Source organism: Monodelphis domestica, chromosome 8, assembly GCF_027887165.1.
Source record: "Monodelphis domestica isolate mMonDom1 chromosome 8, mMonDom1.pri, whole genome shotgun sequence".
Lineage (NCBI taxonomy): Eukaryota > Metazoa > Chordata > Mammalia > Didelphimorphia > Didelphidae > Monodelphis > Monodelphis domestica.
In genome coordinates this window covers 21,345,590-21,370,004 of record NC_077234.1, presented here as the reverse complement: position 1 = coordinate 21,370,004, position 24,415 = coordinate 21,345,590, and the positions used below count along the sequence as shown (strand labels likewise).

General features: G+C 45.4%; 1 protein-coding gene and 1 long non-coding RNA gene across 4 annotated transcripts; one reads left to right on the top strand and one right to left on the bottom strand.

The window, feature by feature from the left end:
- Positions 1-737: 737 nt before the first annotated feature.
- Positions 738-3,182, bottom strand: C8H3orf80 (chromosome 8 C3orf80 homolog). Its single transcript, XM_007502294.3, has one exon. The coding sequence runs from the start codon at positions 2,835-2,837 to the stop codon at positions 1,542-1,544; it is 1,296 nt and encodes a 431-aa protein (XP_007502356.1). The 5' UTR covers positions 2,838-3,182; the 3' UTR covers positions 738-1,541.
- Positions 3,183-3,342: 160 nt separating this feature from the next.
- LOC103102117 (uncharacterized) lies at positions 3,343-23,874 on the top strand. 3 transcript variants are annotated; one of them, XR_008914220.1, is made up of 8 exons: positions 3,343-4,419; positions 7,712-7,819; positions 9,135-9,229; positions 12,016-12,259; positions 13,339-13,573; positions 17,051-17,108; positions 20,739-20,870; positions 23,146-23,874. It is a non-coding gene; the product is annotated as an uncharacterized LOC103102117 (long non-coding RNA). The 3 variants fall into 3 exon arrangements; XR_008914219.1 differs by lacking the exon at positions 13,339-13,573 and having other exon boundaries at positions 3,349-4,419; XR_472070.3 differs by lacking the exons at positions 3,343-4,419; positions 13,339-13,573 and adding an exon at positions 5,204-6,305.
- The last annotated feature ends 541 nt before the right edge of the window (positions 23,875-24,415 follow it).

Below are 24,415 nucleotides of genomic sequence, written 5' to 3'. Positions count from 1 at the left end.
GATAAATATAAAAAATAAAGGACAAATGAAGAGAATTGACTTTTTCAGGTATTAAAAAAGGAAAAGACCAATTGTAAATTATTTTGAATACCGTCTTGGAAATCTGCCATAACTGGTCTTCCTCTGGACTGATGAAGTAAATTCTCAAAAATTATAAGGACTTCAAAGCATAAACAGTAATGATCTGCCATATACATACATACATACATACATACATACATACATTTCCCTTAATGTTCCATGACACTCTTTAATTTTTGCATTTCCTTTGTGGAAGGTATTTCATTATCCCAAACTTGGCATTTGTCCATGGATGAACCACTTTCTCTCCCTCTTTCTTTCCCCCACTTCTCCCTTCTCTTTCTTCTCTCATCCTTTTTCTTCCCTGTTGACACTTTCTCCTCCTTCCCCACTTATCAGCCCCCTCTTTTTTCCTTCTCCCTCCCCTCTTCCCCCCACCCCCATCTTCCTCCATCTTTCTTTTCTGTCTCTCTAGATTTTTTTTTAACTCTCCCCTCCCTCTTCTGGCTAGCAACCTCAGCTAATTTGACATGATCTCCCAAAGCCACCCTTTTGGGAAAGACTCTCCCATCCTGACAGAGAAGGATTTAATTCGCTGAGAAGGCTAGTTACTCATCACCCTGCATTCCCGAGCCCAGGTTTAAAACTGGAGGGGGGGAAGATTCCTTCCATCCCTTTCTGCTCCGTCCCTCTAGCAAATCTCTGCAAGGCTGGGAGAAGATGCAGATCTTTTTAATTAACATTGTGATGCTCTAGTAACCAGGCACTTACGATAAATACAATTAATAGTAAAGGCTTAAGGGAAGTGGGTCGTTCTCGGGCTGCTCTCCGAGGTCCTGGGACTCGTCGATGGTGTGGAAGAGCGATCCACCGGACAGAAGGAAATCCGGGGGAACTTCGGGTCTCAGGGAAGGGCTGGGGGTGCTCCCGTCACCAGTCCTTTCACGTCCTGCGTGTTTCTGTAAGGTGGAGCTGGAAAAACTAAGCAGGAAAGCTGCGGCTGATAAAGGAAGCCCGCAGTCGCATTGCTCCCGGGAGCAGCCTCGGTGGGCTGTGGGTAGGGGCAGCTCCCGAGTCTTTGACTGCCTCTCCCTTGCCCGGGCCCTTTGCCCTCCTCCCCCAGAGCAGTAATCATTGTGGGGAAGGGTGGGGGAACAGCTCTTGGTCTCTGGGCGCCCCTCGCCCTGACACCTCGGCCCTCTTAGATCCGTAGCCGTTGTGAGGTGGTGTTGGAGCTTGCGGACGCCCCCCGCCCTGGCACTTTGCCCTTCCTAGAACAGCAGCCCTTGTGGGGGCAGGGGGACAGCTCCCAGGTGTCCGGTCTGGCACCTGGCCTCGCTAGATCTGTAGCGGTTGGGTGGAGACGAGAGCGGAGGCCTCTGGACGCCCCCCGCCCCGCCCCTTACTCTCCAGAGCACCGGTCCAGGGAGGGGGTGTCTGGCTTCCCTCCGCGCTTCAGCACAGGCGCGGCTTGACCCGGGGGCGGGAAGGTAAGCGTGACCGGGTCTGGGTCCGGGAGCTCAGATGAGGGGGTACCTCTCGTGGGAGTGGCACGGGTCGCCCCCTCTGGGCTGCTCGAAGACGGCCACGGGCAGCACGAAGTCGTTGGGACTGCGTGACGGCGGCTCGTGCAGGAGGGATTCTTCGTATGTGGGAAGATACTTGACCTCTTCGTAGCTGGGTAGTTGCACGAATAGCGGTGAACTCACAGTCAAAACCTGGGGCTCGCAGGATATACCCCAGGCCCCGCTCCCGCGGCCGCTGCCGCTGCCGCTGCTGCTGTCCAGCAGCGAGTCCTGAGACGTGGCGGCTGCTTCGTGCAGCAGCGCCGGCCGGTCGCTTGACTGAGGGCGCCGACTTCCGCAGGCTGCGGGGGCGTGAGTGGCCAGGTTCGACGGGGACTGCTGATGCTGCTGGTGTAGCTGCTGGTGCAGCTGCTGCAGGTTCAGGTTCAGCTGCTGGTGCTGCTGCTGCAGGTGCAGGTTCAGCTGCTGGTGCTGCTGCTGCTGGTGCTGCTGGTTCATCTGCTGGTGCTGGTTCATCTGCAGCTGCTGGTGCTGCCTCTCGTGCGGCTGTTCGTGAGGCAGCTCGTGTAGTTGATGGGGCTGCTGCTGCAGCTGATCGCGTAGCTGATGGGGCTGCTGATGCAGCTGCTCGCGTAGTTGATGGTGCTGCTGCTCGAGTAGCTGATGGGGCTGCTGCTCGCGTAGTTGATGGTGCTGCTGCTCGAGTAGCTGATGGGGCTGCTGCTCGCGTAGTTGATGGTGCTGCTGCTCGAGTAGTTGATGGCGCTGCTGCTCGTGTAGTTGATGGTGCTGCTGCTCGAGTAGTTGATGGCGCTGCTGCTCGTGTAGTTGATGGCGCTGCTGCTCGTGTAGTTGATGGCGCTGCTGCTCGAGTAGTTGATGGTGCTGCTGCTCGTGCAGCTGCTGGTGCTGCTGCTGGTGCAGCTGCTGGTGCTGGAGCTGACCCGGCTGACGACGATTGTATCTGCGGGGACTGGGACAGATGATCCGCTGTAGAAAGTAGCCAATTGCGAAAAGCACGAGCAGTATTAGCAGCCCGGAGAGCTTCCTCACAAACCAGCCCACATTGTCCAGAAAGGTGTGAAAGGGCAGTTTGCAGCATTTGACTTCCGTGTAAGTGACATTGCCAAAATCGCAGCACCGCTCTTTGTCCCCGCAGGTCAGGCCTCCGCAGGTCCAGCCCTGCGAGGAGGGCGGCAGTAGCAGCGGTAGCAACAGCGGCAGCAGCAACAGCGGAGGCGGGGAGGCGCCTGGCCCCCCGAATCCGCCCGCTGCCCAGGGCGGCCCCATAGCCCTCCAGCACCCCCCCGCCCCCGACCCCGCCTTCTGCCCCTGCCCCGCTGCCCCACCCCTGCTGTCGCCTCCCGCCCCACCCGCCTAACGGGGGTGGGGGTGCTGTCTGGCGGTCAGTCCAGCCGCGGTGTCCTTTGTCCGTCAGTCCGTCCGGTATGCGCGCCTGGCAGGCAGTGGGGCTGGTCAGCGGGCTCCCCTGCCTCTTCCCGGATCGCTCGCTTCCTCTGCCTCTCCTGTGGCTCCCTCTCCTTCTGGTGTCTCCCTCGCTGCTTCTCTCTGGGCAGCACTACCTGCCAGAACCCAGCTCACATCTCCAGGGGCTGGCTGGAGGAGGAGGAGGAGGGGCCGGGATGAGGGACTCCTGCGCTCTCTCCTCCCAAAGCCCTGATCGCCGAGGAGAAAAGCCGTAGACCTTAACCCCGAGGACCCAAAAGCGTTTTGTGCCGCCCCAGATGGCAGAGGCAGTCTGCGCTCAGCTGCCGGGGGACCGAGGCGAGTGAGGCAGCAGAGGGCATCGTGGCCCGGGCCACCATCCTCCTCCTCCTCCCACCCATCTCCTCCCCCCTCCTCCTTTTCCCTCCTCCTCTTCCTCCTCCTCCTTTTCCTCCTCTTCCCCCTCCTCCTCCTTTTCCTCCTTCCCCCTTCCTCCTTTTCCTCCTCCTCCTCCACCTCCCCTCCTCCTTCCCCCTCCTCCTTTTCCTCCTCCTCCCCCTTCTCCTCCTCTTCCTCCTCCCCTCCTCTTGGAACGGGAAGGGTTAACGAATCCGCTCGGTCCCTCAGTCTGTCAGCCTGCGGGGCTTTAATCTTTATTAATATCTCTGTCGGCCTCTCCTCTCGTCAAACAGACCTGGGGCTGGGGCAGGTTTCTGCGTTTAAGTGATTGGATTTCCCTGTGACCGTTATTTAAATGGACTGGCTACTGGGATTCGCTCACCATCCCCTCTGGTTTTCTTTCTGATTAAAAATTGATGGCGACCATTTAGTGAATGTTAATGGGCTTAATGCAGCTCTGGGTCCATTGGGGAGCGGAGAGGAAGGGACCTGCGGGGTCTGGGGCGGAGGGGCACTAAGTCTCAGTTCTCCCTTCGCTTTTGCAAGAGTAGACATGCCATCGTGATGGTTGACTCCCCCAGCAAGTGCGCAGGGAGAAATAGCCTTAGGAGAGAGGAGATCTTGCTAGCCAGACTGGCCAAGAAATGGAAGAGGGGTCAACAAGAGAAATCAGGAGTGGGATGGAAGACCGAGGTCATGTCAAACAAATACCACCTCCATGCACAGGAAGCCACTCTGAGCGCCTGGTGGAGGGCCAGGCAACAGAGACTTAAAGCTAAGGGCTTCACGGTTTTGCTTTGGCCTTCCACTTAGGACCTGTGGCAGCCAACTGAGGGAATTTCCCGCCAGTGTTCTCATTGTGACCTGTTGACCAGTTGCCTTGACCATATGGCGCTTGGTAACTCACCAGGCTACAGGCAACTTGATTTCGGGATCCAGTCATTCCAAGCCTGCTCAGAGCCTTGCCTTCTGCCAGGAGTTGGCAAATGAAAATAGTCCTGCCCTCAGGGAGCTTAGGGAGCTACCGGTAAGCAACACACACCCTGATTTTGAGGAGAATGAAAAGATTGAGGGGTCTGGAAAGATTTCCTGAAGAGGTTGGCACTGGGGGAAAAAAGCCCCGGGGGCAGCTAGGTAGCTCAATGGATTGAGAGATGGAAGGTCCTAGATTCAAATTTGGCTTCAGACACTTCCTAGCTGCGTGACCCTGGGCAAGTCGCTTAACCCCCATTGCCTAGCCCTTACAACTCTTGTGCCTTGAAATCAATACATAGTATAGATTCTAAGGCGGAAGGTAAGGATTAAAAAATTTTTTTTGAGTCTGATAATGTATGGCTTAGTGGAAAGAGGCCTGGGTTTGGACTGTGCCATTTCACATTCATGGCCCATCATTTTTGGAGGACTCGGTTTCCCTATCTGCTTGATCTAAAGGGATTAGGTTAAATAATCTCAACGGTCCCTTCCAGCTCTAACATCTTCTGCTGTTGGGAAGTCAGGCAGCTGTGATGTTCATTGACACACACTGAAAAAGGAAAATGATTTTTTTGTTTTTGCAATTGAGGATTTTAAAACTCATTTACTCTGGACTCAGAGGATGCAATTATTAGAATTAGAAGAGGAAATTTCATAGTCATGGAGAGAAATAAGAACCAGTCAGTCAACAAGCATTTATTCAGCATTTACCCTGTGCTGAGCTAAGCTCTGGGGCTAGAAAGGCAGGCAAAAGAGAGTCCCTGCCCTCCAGGACCTCCCCTTCTAATTGGGTGGGTGGGTGGGGCACAGGCCAGGGCAATATTCCGATAACTAGAGATCTGTATAAGCCAGAGAAGTTCCAAGAAGAGGGAAGGTAACCTCTGAAGGAAGGCACTGGAGGTTGGGATTAAGGAGGGGAGGAACCAGGAAAGACTTTCTGGAGGAGGTGAGATTTGAGCTGAGGTTTAGAAAGAAAGAGAGGGAAATTCTGAGAGAGGTAGAAGGGAGAATATTCCTAGCATAGGGGAGGGGTGGGGGTCACCAGACTTTTTTTTTTTTAACTGAGAGCATTTTTAAAAACAATATTTTATTTGATCATTTCCAAGCATTATTCATTGGAAACAAAGATCATTTTCTTCCCCCCCCCACCTCTCCCATAGCCGACACGTGATTCCACTGGGTATCACATGTGTTCGTGATTCGAACCCATTTCCATGTTGTTGGTATTTGCATTAGAGTGTTCATTTAGAGTCTGAGAGCATTTTTTTAAAGAGAGGCAGAGGGGAAATAAATGTTTACTATCTGACCGCAGTTACCTCATTCAATTAGACAAATATTGATTATTCCCTAGTAAGACACTATGCTAGGCACATGGGACATAAAGATGGCAAATCATGCAGTCCCAGCCCTTAAAATTTAGGGGCAAAGGAAATGGGTACACAAATAAACACAAGTGAGAGTCAGAAGAGTGTGTGAAAGGTCAAAGAGTTAAAGGAAGTTGGAGCATGATGGGTGACACTCTAGTTGGAGGAATCAGAGAGGGCTCCATGGAGCAGGTGGCATTTTGGCTCTGCCTTCAAAGAAGAGGTCTTCAGCACATAGAGATGCCAAAGGAAGTCTATTCTAGGAATGGAGGTGGTCTCAGACAAACACCTTTGGGGCTGAAGAATGGCTCCCAGGCCAGTGTGACTAGGGCACAAAGTTAAGTTCCTGAAGAAGGGTGGTATGATGAAATAAGCTTAGAAATACCTGTTGGTGGCAAGTCACAGAGGCCCTCAAATGCCAGGCTATGGCTTTGGGGTTGTATCCTAGGCAATGAGGAGTCACTGAAGGTTTGGGGGCAGAGGAATGGCACATCCAGGATCACTGTGCATTGGGAGGGGTGTACTATGATGGCAAAGACCATGGGATCATAGACTTAGAATTAGAAGAACCTGAAAGGTACAATCCAGCATCCTCATTTTATAGAAGATGGTACTGAGTCCAAGAAAATGTCTTTTCTAAGGTTACAGAAGTAGTTAGTGATAGAACTGGGATTTGAACCCAAGTCTTCTTGACTCTAAGACCATTATTTCACCCACTATATCATGCCATTTTACCATAATAACAACTTTTAAAAACCCTTATTTTCTATCTTAGAATCAATCCTGTGTATTGGTTTCAAGGGAGAAGAGTGGTAAGGGCTAGATAATGGGGATTAAATGACTTGCCCAGGGTCACACAGCTAAGAAGTGTCTGAAGTCAAATTTGAACCCAGGACCTCCTGTCTCTAGGTCTGGCTCTCAATCACTGAACCACCTAGCTGCCCCCCTCCATAATAACTTAATAATAAAGGGCTCCTGTTTGAAATTTTAGCCTGTTGTACTTGACAAAAAGATCTAGATTTGGGGGGACTAGTTTTCCAAGGCTCCATGATGGATTTAGTTATTGGTTTATTGTCATATCAGGTATGCTTAATTTCTCTTTTGCTATAGCATGCTTATCTACATATGGTATTACTAAGCTGATTAGCTAAAGACTTATATCAAGTCATATACTTATATGAAATATATACAATATATTTATATATTTAAAGTATATCAAGAAGCTTAGATGAAGTCAATATTTGATTGTAGGACTAATCTTACCAAATTCATCTATTCAGCTAATTTTTATTGAAAGCCTACTGGGGGAGCCAGGTGCTTAGTGGTTAGAGTACTAGGTCTGGGTTCAAATTTGGCCTCAGATACTTCTAGCTGTGTGACCTGGGGCAAGTCACTTAACTCCCATTGCTTAGCTCTTCCCCTACTTCTGCCTTTTCCTGGGCAAGTACAATGAGAGTACTTGAGATTATAGGGAGAAGAGAAAGGAGTGATCTATTCATGCTGCCATTGTTAGGTCATTATACAAGAATAAACCCCATGAAGACAGAGACAGCAGCTTATCTCAATTTTGTACCTCCTCCAACATCTCACACTATGTTGTGGACACTGGAAATGTGCAGGCAAAAGAAATATTTGAGGAAGGAAGGAAGGAAGGAAGGAAGGAAGGAAGGAAGGAAGGAAGGAAGGAAGGAAGGAAGGAAGGAAGGAAGGAAGGAAGGAAGGAAGGAGGGAAGGAAGGAAGGAAGGAAGGAAGGAAGGAAGGAGGGAAGGAAGGAAGGAAGGAAGGAAGGAAGGAAGGAAGGAAGGAAGGAAGGAAGGAAGGAAGGAAGGAAGGAAGGAAGGAAGGAACAAGGAAGGAAGGAACAAGGAAGGAAGGAAGGAAGGAAGGAAGGAAGGAAGGAAGGAAGGAAGAAAAGGGGAGAAAGAAGGAATGATAGAGGAAACTCTGAATAATTTAGCCCAAATGTATCCTTTATTGTTTAGTGTTTGAAATAATCTCTCAAAGATGCCTTTCTGAGGAAGCAGGTCCTATGACTATTCCATTCGTTGGGATCTCAACAAATTTGACCAATGGAGGGGAAAACCTTTACTGTGAGTTAGCTTTGTTTTTATGATCCTTCAGGGGGGAAAATCAATTTGTGGAGACAAATGATCAGTTTCCTAGAACATTCTCTGGAAGTGAGAGTGGGCTCTGTACAGAGAAAGACGACTTGCTCTAAGTTCCCTTTTGTTATCTACTTTACCAGGGTACAACTGGATACCTGAGAGGGAGATTATGGGGAGAACAGGAAGGAGAAGGGATCTACCCTACCCATTGTGTCCCAATGAACCATGAACTAAAATACAGTGTGATGTAATACAAGAGACATTCATATACTTCATGTAAAGGCACTAAAGACATCAAGATGATGCAAAACAGGCCCTACCCCCCCAAAAAGCATTCCACTGGGGAGATATAGCATCTAACCACATAAGAGTTCAGGTGATTACTGGAGGGAGAGAGGACCAATGGCTCAGTTGATTTTTTTAAACCCTTACCTTCTGTCTTAGAATCAATCCTGTGTGTTGGTCCCAAGGCAGAAGAGTGGTAAGGACTAGGCAAGGGAGGGGGGGAGGTGACTTGCCCAGGGTCACATAGCTAGGAAGTGTCTCAGATCAAATTTAACCCAGGACTTCCTGTCTCTATGCTTAACCCTCAATCCACTGAGCCATCTAACAGCTCAGGTTTTAGTAAAACCTTCCCACAGGAGCTAATCTGTGATCCTCTGAGCCTTGGAGGAAGGGAATCTTAAGAAACAGAGAAGGAGGGAAACATTCCATGCCAGCATCCAGCACAAAGCCATAGAAGTGAAAGGTGGAATCCTGAGGAAGCTTCCTTGGCAGGGATGGAAAGCTCCAGAGTCAGTTGATGTTAAGTAGTTACTGCTAGTCAGGCAGGGCAGCTTGGTGGCTCACTGGATAGAGTGTTGGACCTAGAGTCAGAAGAGTCATCTTCCTGAATTCAAATCCAGCCTCAGACACTTACTAGCTGTGTGACTCTGGGCAAGTCACTCAACCCTGTTTGCTTCATTTCCTCATCCATAAAATGAGCTGAAGAAGGAGATGGCAAAGCACTCCTGTATTTTTGCCAAGAATTAGACACAACTGAAAAGCCAAAGAACAATAAAATGTTTTATGTACCCTGATAAATGTGAGATGCCAAAAAATGGTTCCTGCTCTCAAGTTCTTCACATTCTATGATTGCATGAAGTGTATATTTGAAATATATGAAATTATATGAATTAAATTATATGGAAATGATGTGAAATAAACCCATAAAGGGAAACTAGGAGCAGATTGGAAGGGCTTTATATGCCAAGCTAAAAATGTGTTTAAAGTGTTCTCTTTTTTCCTTTTTTTTTTTAAGGATTTAGAAGAATTCTAACAGAATACTTTGACACCAGCAAAGTAGAAACCTGGCGTGAATGAGGACCACTTGATTCTAAACTATTAAAGAACAGGGTAAGAGCTGGAACCCTGAGAGAGGCTAGGTCTTCACTGGATTTCTTTTCTTTCCTACTTAACAGTCCCCAAGCATATTCTTTGAAATATCTCTGCCAGAGCTGCTGCCCCATCACTTCACCTTTTGATCTCAGTTTCTCCTGATTCATTTTTATTTTCCATGCAATTTATTGGGGGCAACATTTTGAAGCAAGGAAAAAAATTCGTTGGCTTGAAATTCTCTAGAGAATGAATATACGATCTCCTTTCCTCTGAGTTCTCACTGCCCGCCCTCATGTTTGCTTAAAACACATATGAATGAGGCAGATTTATCTCTGAGAAAACCATAAATCGGAGTGACTCAGGGAGGGAGGTTGGCACTCATGCCACATTTCCTAATCAGTTTGAAAGGGAAGGAAAGAATGCTGTTAAGTATGAAAATGAACTGAGTCTAAAATTGGACACCCTGTGAGATGAATACAGAAATACAGAGAGAATCAAGTGGAATCAGGCAGGAAATGGACATTGGTCCATCATTGTCAATTACAGCCAAGCTTTCCTAAAGGTGATGGATCTGGACTCTGGTTTAATTCCTCAAGTCCTTCCAATGTCGTTTGTAATTCTTCCTTGTTTATTTATTGTCTCTCTGTCTCCCTCTCTCTTTCTCCCTCTCTGTCTGTATCTCTATGTCTCTCTCCTCCATCTTCTCCCTCCTCTCTCTCTCTCTTTCTCTCTGTCTCTGTCTCTGTCAGTCTCCCTCTCTGTCTCTCTCTGTCTCTGTCTCTCTCTGTCTCTCTCTCTCTCTCTCTGTCTCTCTCACATACACACACACCACACTTACAGAGACCTTCAAAATTATGGGCACAGAAGAAAATAATTAGCACACACCCAGCCAGCCAGAAGACTGCTCTGTTTCATGCAGCATCGCCCCTGAGAGCAGGAAGATGGCATCTAAGCCCAAGATGTAATGTGATACTGAGTCCATAGGAGGAAATGTCCTCCTAATATCAGTGAGTCATCTACTTGTGCCCTCCCGCATGAAGAATTATAGCCCTGTCTTTTTTTCCCATCTCTCCCTCTGCTATTGGTCTTGCCGGTATTTTTTTGTGTCTTACTTCAAATCATTTTGCCTTTTTAGCACTAGATGGTTAAACAATGAATAAATCTAAAAATATACTAGAGAAGCCAAAGAAAGCTGCTGCATTGAGGGTGGAAAAAAACCAACCCACCAAGGAAATAAATCATAGTAGCTCTGGAGAAGTCTGGGGAAAGACTGAGAGCTTAGAAAGAAACTTAACCTGTGCGGTTTCTCCAAGGAACCTACCTTAGGACATTCCTCTCTGGTAAAAATAGGATCAAGGGGCAGTGTTGACTAGTGGATAGAGACCCAGCCTTGGTGTGTGTGTGTGTGTGTGTGTGTGTGTAGGAAAGGTGATGGTGATGATCCAGGGAACCTCTGGTTTGCTGGTCTGGGGCATTTCCCAAGGATCCAGAGCTGTGTCCAGCTCCGTGGTTGGTGTCTCATTCCTGCAAACCAGTGGATTATCTGATCGCCCTTGCTCCAAGTAGAGAAAATATCTTCCTACAGCAAGAGTTAAGCCGTCCCCTCCCAAACGTGCCAAGCATCTCAATGACTTATGGTCTGGGATAATCTGCACGATGAAAAATAATTGGCTCCAATCTGTGGTTGCCCACGAGATAATCATAACCAAGGGAGCTCTTTGGGGGCTGTTAAACAATCACAGGTTAGTAACACTTGGAATAGGGACCCAGGCTAGAGTCCATTAACAGCAACAACATGGCTGTACTTAGCACCTTTCTCTGAAAGCCTCAGAGCTCTTTCCAGACATTACTTAATCGATTCACAAATCATCCTTGAGCAGTTAGAGGCAAATAATGTACATTTTGACAATCCTTAAAGGAATGTTTCATTCTGGGGTGATTTTAATGCTCTTCAAGCAATACCCCAAATCATGTTATTTTTAATATGTTTTTATATATAATTTTAATCATATAATTTTATTTATTGGTTCAGAGCTTTGATTTCAGAGGGGAAGTTCTGGTGCAGAAAGTCCCTCCATGGGTAGAGGTAGATTTTCTCCTCCTGGGAGGCTGGCCCCTCTACTTGAAACTAGTTTGTGTTTTTTTCTGGCTCTGCGGCTGATCTTCCCCATTCTGGGTCCATGTTTCCTCTGCCAAAGTCCTATGGCTTGGAGACGCTTGTGGATGATCTGGGAGATGGTTAGTATTTCATCTGCAGTCCCCGTTTCATCTTCTTTCGCTCATTTCCCCCGTATTTGGTGTCACTCCAAGAACCAGCCCTCCAGGGTTCCGAGGGGAGATTGGTTCACTCTCCAGCCTGGATGACTGCCGGAGGGGAAGATCAGTTTCTTCCTTGCTGAGGTAGCTGCCAGCAAAGAGGAGGATCTGAGTTTAAAGTGAGGGTGGAGGGATGGTCCCAGTTCCCATTCTGAGAGCCTTTGGAGGCTTTCAAAGCCCTTTGCTCAAGAGGCAGGTGCCTCATCCTTTCCCTCCATTCCAGGATCACACATTTTGAGTTGAAAAGGACCTTGGGACCATTAGAATGGAAGCCCTTTAAGGGAGGGGACTGGTCTGCTTTTTCCTTTATATCCTCTGCGCTTAGTACTTAATAAGTGCTAGAATCAACCAATTGGCTCCAACTCCCAAATTTTACAGATAAAAGAAATGGGGGTGACAGAAATGGAATTGTTTTGCCCAAGGTCACAGAGCATCCGAGGTGGAATTTAACCCCGACTGTCTGACTCTAGAGCCAGTTCTTTTTACAGTATCATGCTGAGTGGAAGTGGGATTCGAATCTACATCTCCTGATGATCTGTCCAGATGGCAACCCATCCACCCTTCTCAGCCTGTTAGTTCCTGTCCATGTCCGTATGCCCAGGAATCCTCCATGAGAGGTCTCCCCGATACTGTGGAGAGTTCGACCAGGTCTTAAAATTGTGTGGCTACCAGCCCAGGCCTTTGGCTTTCTCCTTCTGTTAGCCTTCACTCAATTCACTGAGCTTAGGAGAGGTAAGTAATGGGATGATCATCATTCTAATTTTATAGCTGACCCACAGATGGGGCGGGGGGGGGGGGAGGAGGTAATACTCCCATAGTCACACAGCTAACTGGTATGGGAGCCGGGATTCAGAGCCAGGGCTCAGCCCTCCTTGGCTCCATGTGATGTCTCCATGAATGGTACTCTGCTTTTCAATAAGTCAGCAAGTGGGATGATGGAAAAATGAAAATAGGAAGGTTTTTTGAATGTTCAAAATGTGAGAAAAATAAGTAACTAAGGAGTACTGTGTCCCTGAAAGTAAACAAGAATGATGCCTCCAATGTATATAGTTCCTTTTACCTTTCTGGGCACTTCCATAGGGCTCATTTCATTGTAAAACCATTTCATTTCAGAGATAAGGAAACTGAATCTAGGAAGGTTAAGGGACTTTTTTAGGGCACACAGAAAAATAGGAAGAAGGGGGCAACTAGGTGGCTCAGTGGAAAGAGGGAGGTGTCCTGGGTTCACATCTGGTCTCAGAGACTTCCTAGATGTGTGACCCTGGGCAAGTCACTTGACCCCCATTGCCTAGCTCTTACCACTCTTCTGCCTTGGAACCAATACATAGTATTGATTCCAAGATGGAAGTTGAGGGTTTTAAAAAAGAAAAGAAAGAAAAGCTGGACTAGAACCCAGGTCTTCTGAGTCTAAGCCAAGTGAAAAGGACTAGAATGATGTCACTGTTCAACCCCTCTTCTTCCCCCATCAACTTCTTAGTATGGTATAGATTGTTGTAGAAGCTTCCAAGGAAACCCAACTGGGGGTCCAAATCCACCAGCCCTCTTCTCAGAACCTACCACCAAACTCTGAAGGCCATTTGGATGAAGGAGTTCAGAGGCTAAATCCTGACTCCAACCCTTGGTAGTGAGCCTTTGAGCAAACACCATCTCTTACTGCCTGTTCCATTTTCCTAGTGGGGATCCATTTAGGCATTATTCACCTCCCAGAGTAATGTAAAGAATGCACTTTTGTGAACTGGAAAAGCACTCAATTTTTCTGAATAAACATGAATAAATCTATCACTGATTATTGTGTCAACCCATTTTTGTAGTGAGAATAAGCCATGCTTCTAGTGTGTGCAGACTAGGAATGCTTTTGTCTGCTTTGGAATCCAGTGACCAAAATTCTCTAGAAGAGCATCCCCTAAAAGGTGACTCGTACTCAAGGATAAAACTGAAGACACTAAGAGAAACGATTCCATCGAGGAGAAAGCGTCTCTCCATGCCATCAAACAGGCTGCCTGTCTCCCATGTCTGGAATGATCCCCTTCCTTACCTCCTTTCCAGGTTGGGTTCAAGGGCCATATATATCCTTTTAGTACTTCCAGCCCCATCCCTCAATCCCCAGTCATTTTGCACGACTATCCCCACGAGGATGGTGTTTCTCTCCTCCTCCTCCATATTCCCTCCCAGGATGGAAGGTCCTTAAGAAAAACTTGCTCAGTAAATACATTAAAAGAGTGTTTTTATGCCAGAGCAATGGATGGGAGTTGCAAAGAGACAAATTCAGGCTTTTGATATAAGGAAAAACTTCCAATGATTCTGACTATCCCACATTGGAATGGGCTGCCTGAAGGGGGAAGATGTCTTCTCAGTGAAAGTCTTCAATCCAGGGCTGGGCGACCACGTAGCAGGAATCCTGGTCAGGTACACACTCATTGGGCCAGATGGCCCTGGAGGTCCCTTCCAACTTAGTTTGGGGAAATTTCTGTGACTCCAAAGACATTTTCCTCCTTCACCTCCATCTGATTTTCACACGAGTAAGTCATCTCAATGCCATCAATATGTGAACATGCCCATTCTAGGGAAATGAAGATATATTTAGCTTCGAATCACAAAACCAAACTGGCAGCATTTTTTGTCACTTACATATGCCCTCTCCTTGGCATGGCTCTGCCTCAAGTTGTCAGCTGTTCATCAGCACCTTGTGGGCTGCCTTGGTGTTTCCCACCTGATAATTGATTAGGCTCTGAACTCCTTGAGAAGAGGGGCTTTCCTTTTGCCTTCCCTTCTATCCTCAAAGCTCAGCACAGTGCTTGGCACATTGGAGGCACTCAGTAAATTCTTGTGGACGGTCTAAAGAATCCAGACTCATCAGTGTGGTGGAGGGAGGCATAATGAGGTCTAGAGGAGAGAGGAGATCCAACTCTATCTTTCTAAATCAATCACTCTTCCCTCACCACTTGAAGGTTTTCAAATCATCAGATCTGAGAAGGGGAGCTATAGGTCCACACCAGAGGTCACAGCTTGAACGGTGGCACACATTCAGATACTGTGAATGGTTCTAGGATGAGCAATATTTTGACATTTTGTGTTACTTTACATGATCATTGCTTCTAGAATTCCTTTTGGGGATCAGGAGCAAGGAAAAGCCTTGCTGAGGTCCTTCTAGCTTTCTCTCTGAAATCTGGGGCACCAAACCCCAGCTTTGAATTTACATGGACAAAGTGCAATCCATGGGGGAAGCAGGGGAAAATATCACAAATCATTTTCTTTTATTTATCAATCTGAAAAATTTATTTAATTAATAAATTTAGAATATTTTTCCATGGTTACAAGATTCATGTTCTTTCCCTCCCCTCCTTGTAACCCCTTCCTGTAGCTGATGCATAATGCTGCTGGGTTTTCCATGTGTCATTGATCAAGACCTATTTCCATATTATTGATATTTGCACTAGGTGATCATTTAGAGTCTCCATCGCCAGTCATATCCCCATCAACCCATGTGATCAAGCAGTTGTTTTTCTTCTGTGTTTCTGCTCCCACAGTTCTTCCTCTGGATGTGGAGAGCTTCTTTCTCATAACTCCCTCAGAATGGTCCTGGATCATTGCATTGCTGCTAGTAGAGAAGTCCATTACATTCAAATCACTTTCTTTTAGCTCATGATCTCACTCGAAATTTCCTTTGGAAATGAAAACATTTGGCTCATTTGCCCCAACCCAGAGTTTCCCTCAGGTTGCAAGAAAATATAATTATATCCAAGTCTCTGCAGATAAAGATAAAAAGAGCTCTCATGTGAGTACTTAAGCTAAATATGTATCATATATTCATATATACCCATACTACATCTATAATACTGGACAGTCTTTATTTGACCCCAGAGAAAAATGTACAAAGGACTCATGGGAGGCCACAACAGTTCAAATAAATCCCACCTTCCTCCTAAGCTCCACGTTATGACTGAGATTCTTCTAGAAAAGGAAGCAAGGTAAGAAAGGCTGTTGGAAAGATGAGGTTCTCAGCCTGATAGAAAGATGACCCCTGATGCTTTATTGAGCCCCCCTCTTATCTGTGAACCTATTCAATTCTCTGTGCTTACGGGTTACTCTAAAACCGAGATTCCTCAAAAAGAAAATTTGCTTTTGTTGCTGCTAGAGAGTTAATCTTCCCATTCTAAATAATTCACAGTAGTAGTTTAGTGAGCAGTCCAGTTGTGCTCTCATGTCATAGCTTTGTCCTTTGTATCTCTTCTAGTTAGTTGGGCTACTTGGTAACTTCTCTTCTTTAAAGGGGGGTTGATTCAGGAACTAAAGAGGAACCCTTTCTCTTTGGGAAGATTGCTCCAGTCATTATGTTTCTGTCATTGCCTCTGGCTACTGTGAACTCTAAGGCCATTTGTGTCCTTTTCTGGATTCCCATGGCGCCTCCCCTTTATGGGAACTTCTTTGCCACTTTTCCATTGATACTCCATGGCCACCATCTCTAAAATAATGTGGTTCCTCCCACTTTGGGGTAGCCATTCTCCCATTGGCTTTCCATAATTGCAATCTCCAGGATCACATGGTCTTTCCCATTAAGAGGACCCACTGATTACTCTCCAACTGGTTTTTCATGTCTGCCATCTCTGGGGCCTCCGGGTGCCTTCCCTTTATGGAAAATCTTTGGCCATTCTCCCGTTGACTTTTTCTTGGCTGCCATGAGATCCAAGTCCACTCTCTGGGTAGAGTCCCTTTCTCAGTTCTGGTCTTGGGCTTTATCTTGGTTCTCTAATCTCATCCAGATCTGTTCCACGCTTTTATAATCCTGAGCCCAAGGATGTTCAGGTCTACAGCAGTTCTGCCATGATTGCTGCTGCTCTAATGAGCTATCTTCAAAGGCAAGACAGAAGTCTGATGCTTTAACCTTCAAGCTGAAGCTGTATGATCACTTGTCAGTATGTTATAATGGGGATTCCCTTCCTGTATAATTTGGACTAGAGACAAGTGAGATCCCTTCTAACCCCCAGCTTCTGTGATTTCTGGGGCATTGAAGGCCTCCATGGACCCACAGAGACTCCTCTTCTTTCAGTGTACATGAGCACAGCATCTAGGTCTCTGAAGGGCAATGATACTACGATCTTCAGAAAGAAAGGAAAACAATGAGAAGGTTGTGTTGCTGTATTTCTATGTGACTTGTGCCCTTTGGTTTTTCTTTCCATTTTGCTCATTTAAAAGCAACAACAATAAAAGTTAGCCACCGACTCGATATATTTCAGAACTCCTTTCATTATAGATTAGTTTTCGTCAGTCTTAATCTATATTTTGGGTTTATATACACGGGAAAAGTGCTCAGAAATAATGACTTTCTCTTCCTAAGCAGAAAAATCAAAACCAACTCACTACGCCCTGAAATATCGATTAGCGTCATGTCTTGGTCTCTTTAAATCTATTTTTAGATTGATTTCTGATCTGACTGTGTCTAAAGTGAAACTGGGGGGATATGATATCAGGCAGCTCAAATGTCGCATTAGTAGCACAATCATTGATTTTTATGTTTCTATCTAGACCGGCAGGCTTTAACCAATGAGATCCCCACCATCAAACTCCAGCACTTCCTTCAACGGTAATGAGCTATTTTTATTCAATATGCTAGACATAGTTCTTTCCTGACGCCCATTCTCCTGCTCTCTCCTACCGAGTTGCTGGTTCCCTGATAAGCAGCCTTCTCTGGCGGTCTCCTTTCAGCTTCGTGAAAAGCTTGGTCATGCAAACATTACACAGGCAAAACCACCCTCTCTGGGAAATTTGCCTGCGTGAACAGTGAGGACCAGGCTTGAAAAGGAGGGTCTTGTCATCCTTGCCTAAATGAAGATCATCAACACATGACAGTCCTCCATCATGCCCATGATGTATTGCCGCCCTGAGAAAACCGTCTTCGATTAGGATGTGCATTTGATACACCAGGACCATATTTTTGCTAATTGCTAAATTGCTAATTTGATGTCACCTAATGTGTTCCATAAGGATTTACAGCTCGCTCTACTCACAATACAAGCTTAATGGGTTTCAATTTGTTTTTGCTGATAAAGTAAGATCAATTACAATTTCAGGGGAGTGATAGTAACTCTGGGAAAATTAACTTTGCGCTTCACTGCTTTCATAGAGAAATCCTTGGGGGAGTTATTGACAAGGAAATTGATGATAGATATGGTCATTTCCCTCTCTGTGCAAATATGCTTTAAAGATAAATAATTACAAGCAAATACTATAATTATACTTCGATATAAAAATGTTCTTCCTCCTATCTCTATTTCTTAAACTTTCCGATAAAAATAAGTGCCAATGTCAGTTGAAGCCACTTGGTCCTTCAATTTAGTCTTAAATTCCAACTCTTCTTTGCATTAAAAAAAAAAATAACCTGGGGGCATCTGGGTAGCTCCGTGAATGGAGAGCCAGGCCTAGAGATGGAAGGTCCCGGGGTCAAATCTGGCAACAGACACTTCCCAGCTGTGTGACCCTGGGCAAGTCACTTAACCCCCATTGCCTAGTCCTTACCACTCTTCTGCCTTGGAACCAATTCACAGTATTGATTTCAAGATGGAAGGTGAGGGTTTAAAAAACAAACCTGCCCTCCATTATGATATTAAGAGTTGAGTCCAGTTGGGTGGTACATTGTAAGAGCTTAATAAATGTTTGCTAATTGAATGGACTGTGCTGAGCAGTCGAGACAGGCTTTGGATAACAGAAGGGAGAATTCTGGCCCCCTTTTAGGGTTTAGCACAAAGAGCCTGTATTAGAAAAATCTGGACTCTATCTCCAAGAATTCTTTTCTTGTCCCAAGAATCCTTTTCCCGTTGCGTTTGTTACATTTGTATATATGTTTTGGGGACTCCTCCCTCCCTCCCTCCCTCCCTCTCTTTTTCACAGTTTTTCTTTCCTTACTTCAGATCTTAGTATTAATAAATCTTATAAATATAACACTTGGAGTATTGAATATTAATGTTTAAACTCTACAAGCTCCTGGAGCTACTCTCCCCACCCCAACTCATCCTGGCAGGGAGTGGCCTCAGGACACGGCTCTTTCTCATCCTTAGGGTTCTAAGGGCCACCTTGAGAGGTTGAGGATTGTAGAAGCCCCTAAATATCACCCATCTTGTTGGGACCGTTTGGATATCCATTTGGCCAGTTACCATTTCCCCTAGCTAATTTGTGAGCTCATTATTCCTCCATACTGGCTAACAATGATTAGTGTTCTAGCGTCCGTTAACCAGTTAATGTCTCCTTGTTATCCTTAATAACCAATTACAGAATAATATTTACGGAGAAGATGTGGCACTAACCAGTGTATAAAACAATCTCCTCCCATCCCCCCCAAACCAGCATACATTGTCCCTGTTGGGTCATTCAGTTGACAGAATATGGGGTCCGAAGTCAGAAAGACTTGACTTCAAAACTGGCTTCAGAAATTACTAGCTGTGTGGCCTTGGGAAAGTCACTTAAAAAATCTCTCAGCTTCAGTTTTCTCAACCATAAAATGGGATAATAATGATAACTACCTCACAGGGTTGTTTTGAGGATCAAATGATATAATATTTGTAAAAGTGCTAAACACAGTACCTGGCTCATATTAGGTACTTTAAAATGTTTTATTGTTTTAAACATGTTGATACAATGATTAAAAAACAAAGCAAAACAAAATATCTTTCCTTACATCTTAGAATCAATACTGTGTATTGATTCCAAGGCAGAAGAGCAGTCAGGACTAGCCAATGGGGGTCAAGTGACTTATCCAAAGTCACACAGCTAGGAAATGTCCGAGGCCAGATTTTGTACCCAGGACCTCCCATCTCCAGACCCGACTCTCTGTCCACCGAGCCACCTAGCTATCCCCTCCTCCCCATTTTAAGAATCATTTGCTGATATTTTGTGATTTCCTCTTCTCTAGCACGGTAGATAATTAATGCTTATTCCCTTTCATCCCCCTCTATGCCTTTGTCCCTGGAGAGAATACACTCAAACCTAGAGGATGATCTCAAAGCATTCTTCAAATCAAGTTCCCTTTTGGCTTTGGATGAATCCATTCCTTCTTCATGTATAAAATGTCAGCCAGTCACATCAGCCTCATGACTCTAATAAAGGGATCAGACTTGTTCCTCCCAACTAGAGAAATGAAGGGAGGTTGCCCAGGGTTCCACCTCCATAGGAAGAGAAGCTCCCCGACAGTGAGAGCTGTCCAAAAGGGCTGGGGATGCTTTGGGTGGCTCCAGCTTTCCCATCACTGGAGGCCTTGAAGGATAGTCTGGATGACCTTTTGTCCCCTGGTTTATTGAGCAGACTCCTGTTCGGGGATGGATGGGATCAAGTGGCCTCTGAAACCCCTTCCGCCTCAAAGCTGCTCTGAGTCATAGGAATCTATCTGCATAATCAAAAATAAAATATTAAAGCTTGTTAATAGGTCTTCAAAGTGATATTTTGGCAAGCTGTCTAGACCGTGTTTACTGTCTCTTTGGTTTAGAATTACAGTAAGTCAATATGAACATTTAAACCTAATTTGGAGTCTATACTGAAATATCGGATGCTGACATTGATTTTGACTTCTTTAAGCAATAAAGTGTTGCATGAAAGTTGTTATCCATTCAGCAACAATAACTAGAGAATACAGCTGCTGGCTTAGCTAAGCAAGCCAAAGAATTTGACTTTTTGACCAAGTCCAGAGGAAAGTTTTAACAATATAGTGATTAAGAAGAATAACTGAGTATGTTGAGGTCTGAAAAGCTCTTTGCATAAATTATTTCCTTTGATCCTCACAACAGGCCTGTGAGATTGGTATTGCAGGTATTATTGTGCCCATTTTGCAGATAAGGAAAACAGAACCAGCTGAAGTGAAGTGATTTGTTCATAATCAGTCACATAGCTGGGAACTGTCAGAGATGAGATTGGAACCAACATCACTTATGATTCCAAGTCTAATGCCTTCTCTGATATGCCTTGTCCTTTTTTTTTTAACCCTCACCTTCTATCTTGGAATCAATACTGTGTATTGGCTCCAAGGCAAAAGAGTGGTAAGGGGTAGGCAATGGGGATTAAGTGACTTGCCCAGGGTCACACAGCTGGGAAATGTCTGAGGTCAAATTTGAAACCAGGACCTCCCATCTCTAGGCCTGGCTCTCAAACCACTGAGCTACCCAGCTGTCCCTTCCTTGTCCCTTATTAGAGCGTCAAGGTAAGGTTTAAATTTGGTTTCTGTTTTAAGGAGAAATGGTGATGGTGTGATGATGATGGTGGTGGTGATGATAGTGATGATGATGACTCCATTAAAGTTCTCCTATTCCTCATTGTTGTGGAGGTGACCTGGCTTCTTGAAGGGAATGCCATTGGAATGTTGGTAAGTCACTTAACTAGAAAGATTCCTAGTGTAGCCCTGGTGAGAGTCATGTGGTAGCCCATCCAAGTTTGAAAAAGACCAGAAGGCTGGCCAATAGGACATCTGGCTTGGAAAGGAGGAAGGATGCCATTATAATACAGTTGCCAGGTTTGGATTGGGATCATAGAACATAGGTTCTAGAGACCTATGAAGATATCTAGCCAACCTTCCTCATATTACAGATAAGAAAAGTGAGGTCCAGGATACAAAGAAAGGCCAAAAAGGCATAAAGAATGTGAAGAAGAATAATGTAAGATATAGAGGAGCTGATCTTTGAGGGACCCATTCTTTGGCTCAGCCAATGGCCAGCTTCCCCTTCTAGTTGAATCTAGAAACTTGTTCAAACTTCCTAATGTGTAAAGAGATGCGACTATATCTTTGCAATTAGTTAGATTCCCTTTCTTCCCTCTAATTACATTCTAAGTTCTCTGGGCTACAGAGTTGATCAAAGATTTACTCTCCTACAAGGATAAGGCAGTAAAATAGGGGGCAATACAAGGTAAGTGTGATATGTGGGCTTTATGTTAGTACCATAAAAAGAAATGAGCAGAGAAATGGGCATCCCTACATCTCTGCAGAAGGATGATTATTCTGGTCATGGGGGTGAATGAGGGAGTGAAAAGAGAAGAGGCAGAAAGACCTATTTGAGGCTATGGGAATAGTCTAGACAGGTAGCAATGAGAGGCTGACCTCAGGTGGTCACAGAGGAAGCAGAAGAGGGAACAGATTTAAGAAGGGTTGGAGAGATGGAATAAACAAGTAGGCGACTGATTGGGTATAAGTTGTGGAGGGGAAAGAGTCAGAGATTAGGAACCTGGGGCAATAAGTGAATGTGGTGCCTTGATCTCCCCTCCATGTGAAGTCAAATGAAAGAACAGAGTTAGTGTTTTAGATAACTTCTGAATCAGATGCAGAGATTCGGGGTGCCAAACATCCAGGTGGAGATGTCCTATAGCTAGCAAGACGTATGGATTGGGAGTTCACAAAGCAACAGGTCTAGAGCAAAGAAGTGATGGTTGAAGCCATGGCCATGAGTGAGTGAAGATCAAGAGACAAGAATCCCCAAGTGTTTCACCCTGAGGGGCAATTTTAGAGTTGAAATAGATCTCGGCAGCCATCTAGTCCAACCTCTGCCTTCCCCAAATCCCCATGACAATATCCTTGATGAATGGGTAACCAGCCTTTGCTTAGAAGCCATTGCCAGCCAACTTCTTGTAATCCTAACTGTGTGTGGGCAATAATCTAATGCACCCGTCCTATGTTCTATGGGACTACTACCTCAATAATTCAGGACAATCAGAGCGAAAACTATTTTCTCATTACTTTTGTCATTATTTTTAATCGTTTATGAAAATTTTTATCTTTGATTTTGATTGTTTAGTATTAAGAACACATTTTATCTTTGCAATAATCTTTATGAGCAAAGAGGAAGATTTTATTATTGATAATCACAATTACCTTTTTCAGCCAAAGTTTTGGCAATATTTATTGAATATCTATTTTTAATCACTTGATGCATCAATTGGTGATGCTACATGATTTTTATATTTTTGATTTTGTTCACATTTCTATATCAACCACCTTTCATTTAAAAAAAAAAAAAAGGGGGATATGTAGCATCCCAAGCATATTCACATCTATGAAATATAGATGACTGTATTACTACTGTGTCTCCAAGCATGAGGCTTTACCGATAAGCTTTGTGAAGGTAACCTTGACCTGATCACGAGACCTATTGCCCAACACAAGTCCATTAACATGTTCGGAGACTTGCCCGGGAAAGTGCGGTTGCGTCCTACACGCCCAAAAGGTGTTCCCTCTACCTTGCCACCCAATCTTAATTGTCTATACTTTGTGATGTGGTTACTACGTCCTTGGGAGTACCGCCCAAGCAGGACATGAATAAATTCAGAGGCAATCCCATGAACTTCCTCTTGGCCTTTCTCCCTTCCATGGAGCTCCACTGGGCTCCTCTATGACTATGTCTCTCTCTTCTTGACCTTCTCCTTCCCCGAGGCTGGAACCATCTCGGCCTGCATTCTCTATCTTAATCTCCTCAATCACCTTGTATTCCATTATCCTCATTTTCCGCCTTAAGGAAAATCATAGGGGTTGCCTGCCCTATCCAATCAAAAAAAAAAAAAAAAAAAAAAAAAAAAAAGAAGCCATTGCCAGCTAAGGCAGCTCATGCCACTTCTGGACAGCTCAAATTGCCACTTCCACCCTTTGTTCCTAGCTCTGCTCCCTGGGACCAACTAAATCAAGCTCTTTCATGCAGAGCCCTTCAAGAATTTGAAGACAGTTTATGGATTCCTTCTCTGAGTTTTATCTTCTCAAGAGAAAACATGCCCAGGTTCTTCAACTCAGCCTCCAATACCTGACCCCTCCGCCATTCTTGTTGTCCTCTCCTGGGAATTCTCCAGTTTTATCAACTCCCTGACCTAGAATGAATGGAAATTGCGATGCCCTGAACTGAACATTGAGATCAGAGTAGGACAGAATGCAGTCAGTCTAGGGCTACTTGACTTCTGGAAGTCATGGAGTGCAAGGTCTCACTGGCTTTTTATGACTTTCCATATCATATTGTAGACTGACTTGGACCTTGTTGCATACTGAAATCCCCTGACCTTTTTCAGAAAAAATTGCTGGGGGCAGCTGGGTGGCTCAGTGGACTGAGAGCCAGGCCTAGAGAAGGGAGGTCCTGGGGTCAAATCTGGCCTCAGATACTTCCTGGCTGTGTGACCCTGGGCAAGTCACTTGACCCCCATTGCCTAGCCCTTCCTGCTCTTCTGCTTTGGAACCAGTACGCAGTATTGATTCCAAGATGGAAGGTAAGGGTTTAAAAAAAACTGCTGACTAACCATACTGTTCCATTTTGCACTTAGAAAGCCACATTTGATACTTCTGAACCCGTCTCAGATTTGCACTTGTCCCTAGTGAATTAAAAAAAAATCCTTACCTTCCATCTTAGAATCAATATTGTATATTAATACCAGTACCAAAGCAGAGGAACAGGAAGGGCTAAGAATTGCAGGGGTGGGGGGGTGTAAGTGGCTTACCCAGAGTCACAAAGCTAGGAAGTGTCTGAGGCTGGATTTGAACCTAGGACCTTCCATTTCTAGGTCTGGCTCTCAATCCACTGAGCTACCCAGCAGCCCCTTCCCTAGTGAATTTAATCTTATTCGACACAGTTTGATATTCCAGCCTATTGACATAGTTTTGGAGCCTGATGGATTCACTAATTCTGTGATTCTGCACTTTGAGGTACCAGTGGGACATCCAAGTAAAAATTCCTCTTTAAGAAAAATGCTCTCTAGGCCTTTATCCAAGTCAGTGATAAAAATGGCAACCCGCACCAGACCAAGCAAAGATTCTTGGGACACTCCAGTGGAGAGGCCGTTGGTGATCTCATCAGTTCTGATGGATTTCATTATTCTCTGTGTTGATGACTCTCATATCTAATTATCCAGCCCTAACCTCTCTGCTGACCTCCAGTCTTACATCTC

Bases quoted from the DNA above. Each gene is read 5' to 3' on its own strand.
- C8H3orf80 (XM_007502294.3), bottom strand. From the start codon at position 2,837: ATGGGGCCGCCCTGGGCAGCGGGCGGATTCGGGGGGCCAGGCGCCTCC.